The following is a 7830-nucleotide window of genomic DNA, read 5'->3' as shown; positions in this document are numbered from 1 at the left end:
GTGGTGTGATATGGAAATTGTGGGAACTGTGAACAGTTGTGCATCCTGTCGCCCCTCTCCTCGGAGGACATGGATCCACACCCCTGGAGCAGGTGACTCCATCTGCCCTAGTGAGGGGCTCTCTTGGCTGTCGGTCACATGGGGGAGGAGATAATGTGACAGGAGTGGCATCCATGGGAGGCTCTGGACATTGCTCAGAAGAAAAGCATAGGATTGCTCACGCCTGTAATCCCAGCACTTTGGGAGGCCAAGGCAGGCGGATCACGAGGTCAGGAGTTTGAGACTGGCCTGGCCAACATGGTGAAACCCCGTTTCTACTAAAAATACAAAAATTAGTTGGGCATGGTGGCGAGTGCCTATAATCCCAGTTACTCGGGAGGCTGAGGCAGGAGAATCACTTGAAAATGGGAAAGTGGAAGTTGCAGTGAGCTGAGATCAAGCCACTGCACTCCAGCCTGGGCAACAAGAGCCAAACTCTGTCTCAAAAAAAAAAAAAAAAAAGGGGGGGCATGGGGGAGGATCTGAGACAGAGAACCTGGACCACCACATAAGGACCTGGGAAAAGGCCGGGCCCAGTGGCTCATGCCTGTAATCCCAGCACTTTGGGAGGCCGAGGCAGGCGGCTCACGAGGTCAGGAGATGGAGACCATCCTGGCGAACATGGTGAAATCCCGTCTCTACTAAAAATACAAAAAATTAGCTGGGTGTGGTGGCGGGCGCCTGTAGTCCCAGCTGCTGGGGAGGCTGAGGCAGGAGAGTGGCGTGAACCCGGGAGGCGGAGCTTGCAGTGAGCCGAGATCGCACCACTGCACTCCAGCCTGGGCGACAGAGTGAGACTCCATCTCAAAAAAAAATAAAATAAAATAAAAGAAGGACCTGGGAAGAGGCGCCCCCACCCGAGGAACCTGAGAAGGAGGGGGCAGAGGTAGGGGAGAGAGGGAGGTGCCACCGAGTTGAGGGCAGAGGGGGGTTTCTGGGAGGGACATCGCAGTGTCAGATGCCGCAAGAGGCACAGAGGAACTAAGAAGTTCCCTGGGCTACGGCCACAGGGACTGCAGGGAGAGCCCTTGTCAGTGGCACTGTGGGGCCCACTGAGGAGTGGCTGAAAGCAAAGGCTCTCCTCACTGACGAGCTGTGAGACCCTGAGCAGGTGACTTAACCTCTCGGAGCCTCCATTTCCTTCTCTGTAAGGGATGGTCAGCTTGGGTTCTCCCTGGGGCTGACCAGCAAACTGAATGAAGCTACCTGTGTGAAGCACCAACCCCGGGGCCCAGCACAAATGAGGCACCCCAGTTCTGCAGGGGGTTGGGTGTTTTTCCAACTCCTCTCCCTTCCTCTCCCTAATTTACTCTCCAGTAAACAGAAGACACTGAAAGGAGGGGATGCAGGGATACAGGGAGGCCACGTGTTGATACACACACACATCCCCCTGTAGACAGACACAGCCATGGACACACATGTAGACATAAACATGTAACTCACACAAGATAGATACACAGTTGTGACTCACACAGACACACAAAGGCACAGCTCTAGGCCCCACCCCTTGAGAAAATCTTCCAGCCTCACCAGAGGCTTCTTCTAGCTGCTTCCCACTGCCCCCTAGGGCTGGCTGCATCTCCTCGGAGCAGGGTGCCCATCCTGCAGAGCCCATGGGGCCCAGAGGATCCACAGTCCCCAGCCAGCTAAGCCTGAACTCCACCCCAGGGCCCCAGGGCCCAGGGAAGAGGAGGTGGGGCTGAGGAAGGTGCCAGGGTGGGCCCCCCCAGGCTCCTTGGACTCACCTCGGAGTTCTCCACCACCTTCTCTAGGTACTTGTTGAAGATGGAGTAGCCCTGCAGCTTGGCGCTCAGCCGCTGGTGCTCCAGCCGCAGCGCCACCATCTCCTGCTTGCCCTTGGTCAGCTCCTGCATGTGCTGGCGCTTGAGTTCTCGTTCCTTGTTGGCTTTCTTCATGGCACGGATCCGTTTCTGGTCGTTCTCCTGGGGCCGGGGGAGGTGGTGCTGGTCAGGAAGCCTCTCCCGGCCCTCCCGGGGCCCAGGCCTTCCTGGGGCTGGTGGTGTCCTCAGACCCCTCTGTCAGCACAAACCATCCTGGCAACAGGCAGAGATTGCTGGGCCACCCATGGGGCAGAAGAGGGGTGAAGGAAAAGGCTCTCCAGGGTTATTGGAACCAGGTTGAAGAGATTTCTGTGGACTGAGGTGGGGCTCAGGGGGCTGTGAGGACAGAGGTTTAATCCAAAGTCAAGAGGTGACCTGGGGTCGGGAGGGGGCAGACGGGAAATGGTTCTTTCCTGTGGGACTTGGCCTCTGGACTTCAGAGAGTGGACTGGGGAAGACCTACATTGCACTGGGCTCAGAGTCTGGAAGAACTCAACCCCCTGAGAAGACTAAGAAAGTCCAGAAGTGGGAGCGGGAACCCTCCTGACAAAGCTTCTGTGGTTTCTGTTCTTAGCGGTGGCCGTTTTCCATGGAGCAGAAGGACCACTCCCAGACCAGAGCTGGGAGGCAGGAATTTTCTCCCGATTTGGTACTCGGTGCCTCCGTTTTCCCAGCTGTGGAGATGGGAGGCAGGAGCCCCTCTCCCTTTCACAAGCTGGGGCAACAGGGCTGGAGCTCCAGGAAGAGGAGAGAGGGGATGCGCCTGCTACTGTAGGGCCTGGGGAGTAAGGCCACTGGGAGAGCATGCTCTTAGGCGCTCAGAATGGCATCTCGCTGAGGGAGGAGATGGAACAGGCAGTTCGATGCCCAGAGGACAGAACGAGGCTGTTACTGCAATCAATCCAATCCTGCCTCTTTCTTCTGCAGCGCCCTCCCCTAAGATTAGGGGCAAGCCCACCCCTCGCCCTGTGTGGCTCCTTTCTCCCTTCAGGGGCTCCTGTGATTCCACATGGACGGGCGTATGTGGTGGTGGCACTTGGAGGCCACTGAGGGAGGTGCATGGAGGATCTGTATGCTGCCCTGCAAGCCCAGGAGAGGACTGAGGGGGTCTAAACCAGTGACTTTCAAATCCACCTGGTCATCAGAACTGCCTGGGGAGCTTTTAAAAAAATATAGAAGCCTGGGCCCAACCTCAGACGCGCTGAAAGCAACAAGGGAAGCCCCTGCGGTCTGTATTTGTAGCAAACTCTCTAGGAATTGAAGCTACTGACCCTCTGAGAGCCATTTGGAGAAATCATGCCCAAATCTTCTGTCCCAACCACTCCATAAGTGTTTCTCTGGCTGCTATGAAGAACTGGACCTCTGGAGAATGTGCCCAGTCCAAGGACTTCCTGTGCCACATGGCTTAGGCACAGAGCAGGAAAGAAGGTGCTTCAGAGTGAGGCTTCTTTGTGGCCGACGGCAATCATTACCCACTCCCGGAGCTGGACCAGGCCCTTCAGGGCCACGTAAGTGCAAATTGGAGTGGGTCTGGATAAATCTGGATTTTTAAGATGATTAAATTGCTCCACTAAGGACTGAAGTGAGAGAGGGTGTCTTGGAATGGACTGTGGTGCCTGGTCCTTCAACCATCCCCTGCCCGGACCTTCAGTGCAAGGACAAGGATGGAGGGGTGGGGTGGGTGGAGGGACTAAAACTGTCCCATTCATCACTGTATTCCCCAAGTGTTTAGTCCTGACTGTAGCATCTTCATTCATTCATCCATGCGTTCATTTACTGGATAAACTGTATGTCCTAGGTACTGGAAAGGAAATAGGAAACAGGCATCTAGAGGGAGCAGAGACTGACAGGTAAATGGAAAATTACAAACAGAGACAGGTGGGGGACATAAAGGATGCCTAGGGAGGTGCCAGGCAATGCTGAAGCACTAAGGATGCTTTTAACTCAGGGCGAGGAGTCAGCAGAAGGAGGAGGAGCGGTAGTTTGCCCACCTGCGGAGTGTGGATCACCCGGCCACTGTGGCTGCCCACACCCCTTCAAACCTGGATGAACTGGATGTGAGCCTTGAGCTGGGCTTCCTTAACGCTCAGTTCCTCCCAGCGCAGGTTCAGGGCTTCCATTCTGCGCTGACACATCTTTGGGGTGGGGGTGGGGGAGCAGAGAGGTCAGGAGGGCCCCTGACATGAGTACCGAGGAAGACCCTGGCATCCCTGCCCCAGAGGCTCCACGCCCAGGCCCAAGAGGGTCCATAGGAGCCTCCCACTTTCTATCCCATGCCTGGCTCAGAGCAGAGCATACCTGGACAGTGGTACCCCCAAGACCCAGATCCTTTCTGTTCTCCCCAAAGAGACCAGACCACATAGAGACTCCTGGCTCTAGCCACCCCACCCAGACAATGGAGGGCTGTCTACAGGCTCTTCTGGTGCCCCAGCCCACTCTCCTCCTTTCCTGCCCCTCTGCACTCCATCCCCAAGTCCCCACCTCCTTCTTCTGCAGGATATTATGATGTATGATTTTCAGCGCCTTTTCCTCCAGTAGCCGGATGGATGGGGACTCTGACTGTCCCTGAACATTGGGGAGTTTCCTGTCCAAGATGTGAACACGAAAGGTCTGTGAGTTCTGAGAAGGAGTAGGGTGGGGCTGGGAGTAACCCGTGGAGACAGATACCCATGGGGAAGGAGAGGGGCCTCTCTCCCTTTTGGAGGGAAGGAATGTTGTGTTGAGAAGCACAGAGGGCCATGCAGGAGTGAGCTGGGGCGGGTGACCGGGTGGAGACCAGCGTGATGGGGTGGACTGGTGCCAGGGTTATTTGGGGCACTGGGTTACAGGAGAGGAGGGGACAGACAGGTTGGAAGATGAGGCACAGGGTGGGTGTGAGTGGTCCCAGGCACAGAAGGGTGGGCAAGCCAGGCCTCAGACACTCACTGGAGCATCTGCAGCAGCCGCTCCCCATACTGCAGCCGGAAGTACTCGGCCAGATCTTCCTCTTCCATGATACCCAGACTCATGGTGGCAGTGACCTCACGGCCCAGGCAGCTGACTCTTCACAGTGAAATGGTGGGTAGCAGAGCCACAGGTGGCTCAGGGGTGGTGGCTGCGCTCTTGCTTCTCCCTTCAGCCTTCAGGGTCCCACAGATGACAGCGTTCGAGACTCCACAGAAGGTGGCTGGAGACAGGATGGGCGGCTCAGGACAATGCGCTGGGGCAGTGATGGGAGATGTGGTTACCTAGCAACAGGCTGCCTGGTTCTGCGGCCCACAAGCCCAGGCGCTGCCCTCTGCCCCCTGCCCCCATTGGTCCTCCCCTTGCTGGGGTCATGCTCTTGCTCCTGCCCTTAGCCCTCAGGAACTCTGGGAAGGCATTAAGCCTGCTTAGATGCTGGTTGCCATGGAGCCCAGAGCCAGGAGGCAGCTTTGGGTGAGTGTGGCTGAGAAGGGGCATTGGGTACAGGAGCGGTCTTGTGTGGGCGCCCTGCTCCTGGGGCCTCCCAGGGGTTCAGGTGTGGGTGAGGGTGAGGGAGGGGCCGGGCCTTGGTCGATGGCGGTGAAGAAGAGCAGAGAAAGAAAGGAGGCGCTTAGCGGCAGCAGGGATGGAGTCGCGAGGAGGCCGGAGGTTAGAAACCAGGCGGCCAGGCCGCGGCAGGCCCAGCACGCGGTGGTGGGGGGCGGAGTAAGGGGGGACGGGCGGCTGGTGCGCAGGGACAGGCACAGGAGGAGGGCCCAGTCCAGGTCCCTCGGAGGAAGAGACTCGGGGCCTGCGCCAGTTTTTTTTTGTTGTTGTTTTTTGTTTTTTGTTTTTTTTGTTTTTTGTTTTCTGAGACAGAGTCTCGCTCTGTCGCCCAGGCTAGAGTGCAATGGCGGGATCGCAGCCCACTGCAACCTCTGCCTCCCGGGTTCAAGAGATTCTCTTGCCTCAGCCTCCCGACTAGCCAGGACTACAGGCGCCCGCCACAACGCCCGGCTAATTTTTGTATTTTTAGTAGAGACGGGGTTTCGCCATGTTAGCCAGGCTGGTCTCGAACTCCTGCCCTCAGGTGATGCGCCCGCCTGGGCCTCTCAAAGTGCTAGGATTACAGATGTGAGCCACCGCGCCCGGCCCTGCGCGTTTCGGTTTGCAGAAACTTAAAACAGGAAGAAATGCCAAAACACGGTAACAGAAATGACCCTATTTAAAATGTTGACTCCGTGGTGGCCGCCTTCCTTGATCCCGTCAGGCTGCATGAACTCATCTGGCCGGAGGTCGAACGTCTTCGCGTGGGACGGCGCGTGTGCGGCGGACGCCCTGGGGTCTCTGGCTGGACTCTGGCCGTGACCTTGAGCATGCTCCACCGGGCGCAGGCTCCCTGTGCTCTCTGCCTCCCTCCCTCCCACCCCGGCCACGCCGCCCGTTCCGCTCCTCTCTGTCTGGGACGGGGAGCTGGGTGGGGTGCGTGGGCTGCGGTGGGCTAGGGGTCTCGGGCGGGGGCGCGTCCCGATCGCGGCCAGCCCTCCCCGCCGCATTGCCGGTCGTCTGGCGCCCCCTGCTGGCTATGCGCCACCCCCTCCATCCCCGCCCAGGAGGAAGAGGAGACGTGGTGGGTGGGCGCGGCCCACCCCAGCCCTGCTTTCCTCCCACGCTCCGCTGGAACCTCCCATCCAGAGCGGGCCATCACACACACCTGTTGCTTCCAGCCAGCCTAGTGGGCTCAGCAGAGAAAGCAAGACAGCCCCCACTCCACGATGCAAGCTCCTGGAGGGGCACGTTTCCTTGTTTATCCAGAGAGGCTGGCACAGTCAATCTGGGGTTCCCCTCCCTTTCTCTGATGTCATAGCTCAGCCTGGGGGCTGTGCACACGAGCCCTTGAGGAGGAAGCCATCTGTTTCTGGAATCACCGGTCCCCCCAGTATATGAGGCATATCCCTGATTGTCCGTGAAATCAGGTGGTCTAGGGCCAGTTGGTCCATAGAGGTAGCTGTAAGACATCCTCTGCTCCTGCCCAGGGATCTCCTCGTATCTGGAAGCTCTTTCTGCTGCTTGATTTGGTGCCTATCATGGGAATTTTCGTGGTCTTGATCCTTGCACACCACCATCCCTCTCTGGAGTCTCACTGCCCTCCTAGGGGCCTTGAGCAAGACGCAGGGCTGTCTGGGATTTACAGAGGTCTCTCCTATCCCCATTTTTTCCCTTCCCTTTCCTCTCCTTCCCCTCCCCTTCCCTCCCCTTCCCCTCCCCTTCCCCTCCCCTTCCCCTCCCCTTCCCTTCCCCTCCCCTTCCCCTCCCCTTCCCCTCCCCTTCCCCTCCCCTTCCCCTCCTTCCTCTCCCCTTCCCTTCTCCTCCCCTTCCTCCCCTTCCCCTCCTCTCCCTTCTCTTCCTTCACCCTCCCCTCCCCTTTCCCCTCCCTTCCTCCTTCCCTTCCCTTTCCCTTCCCCTCCCTTCCTCCTTCCCTTCCCTTCCTCTCCCCTTCCCCTTCCCTTCCCCTTCCCTTCCCCTCCCCTCCCCCTCACTTCCTCTCCTGTTCCCTCTTCCCCTCCCCTTCCCCTCCCCTCACCCTCACTTCCTCTCCCATTCCCCTCCCCTTCCCCTCCCCTCCCTTCTCCTTCCCTTCCCTTTCCCTTCCCTCCGCTCCCTTTCCCTTCCCCTCTCATTCCCTTCCCCCTCTCTTCCCCTCCCCTCCCCTTCCCCCCTTCCCCTCCTCTTCCCCTCCCCCCCCTTCCTCTCCTCTTCCCCTTCCCTTCCCCTCCCCTCCCTTCTCCTTTCCTTCCCTTTCCCTTCCCCTCCCCTTCCCCTCCCCTTCCCTTCCCCTTCCCTTCCCCTCTCCTTCCCTTTCCCTTCCCCTTCCCTTCCCCTCCCCTCCTCTTACCCTCCCCTCCCCTTTCCCCTCCCCTTCCCCACCTCTTCCCCTCCCCTCCCCTTCCCCTCCCTTCCTCTCCCCTTCCCTTCTCCTTCTCTTCCCCTCCTGTTCCTCTCCCTT

The 7830-nt window shown here is 58.5% G+C and overlaps 1 protein-coding gene across 1 annotated transcript; it reads right to left on the bottom strand.

The window, feature by feature from the left end:
* Positions 1–892: 892 nt before the first annotated feature.
* Positions 893–5114, bottom strand: LOC117090330 (coiled-coil domain-containing protein 42-like). The gene is made up of 4 exons (XM_033222532.1): positions 4806–5114; positions 4362–4464; positions 3923–4015; positions 893–1982 (listed from the first exon to the last, which is right to left on the bottom strand). Exons 1-4 carry the CDS (start codon positions 4886–4888, stop codon positions 1686–1688), a joined length of 576 nt encoding a protein of 191 aa, XP_033078423.1. The 5' UTR covers positions 4889–5114; the 3' UTR covers positions 893–1685.
* Between the last annotated feature and the right edge of the window lie 2716 nt (positions 5115–7830).

The sequence above is a fragment of the Trachypithecus francoisi genome, unplaced genomic scaffold (genome assembly GCF_009764315.1).
Source record: "Trachypithecus francoisi isolate TF-2019V2 unplaced genomic scaffold, Tfra_2.0 Contig00995, whole genome shotgun sequence".
Taxonomy (NCBI): domain Eukaryota; kingdom Metazoa; phylum Chordata; class Mammalia; order Primates; family Cercopithecidae; genus Trachypithecus; species Trachypithecus francoisi.
This window is presented reverse-complemented; position numbering and strand designations above follow the sequence as displayed.

Excerpts from the sequence above, each read along its gene's own strand:
- LOC117090330 (XM_033222532.1), bottom strand. The coding sequence starts at position 4,888 with ATGAGTCTGGGTATCATGGAAGAGGAAGATCTGGCCGAGTACTTCCGG. Across the intron at positions 4,465-4,805 it reads CGGCTGCTGCAGATGCTCCA|GAAACTCCCCAATGTTCAGG; the intron begins GTGAGTGTCTGA and ends CATCTTGGACAG. Across the intron at positions 1,983-3,922 it reads CTCACATCCAGTTCATCCAG|GAGAACGACCAGAAACGGAT; the intron begins GTTTGAAGGGGT and ends CCCCGGCCCCAG.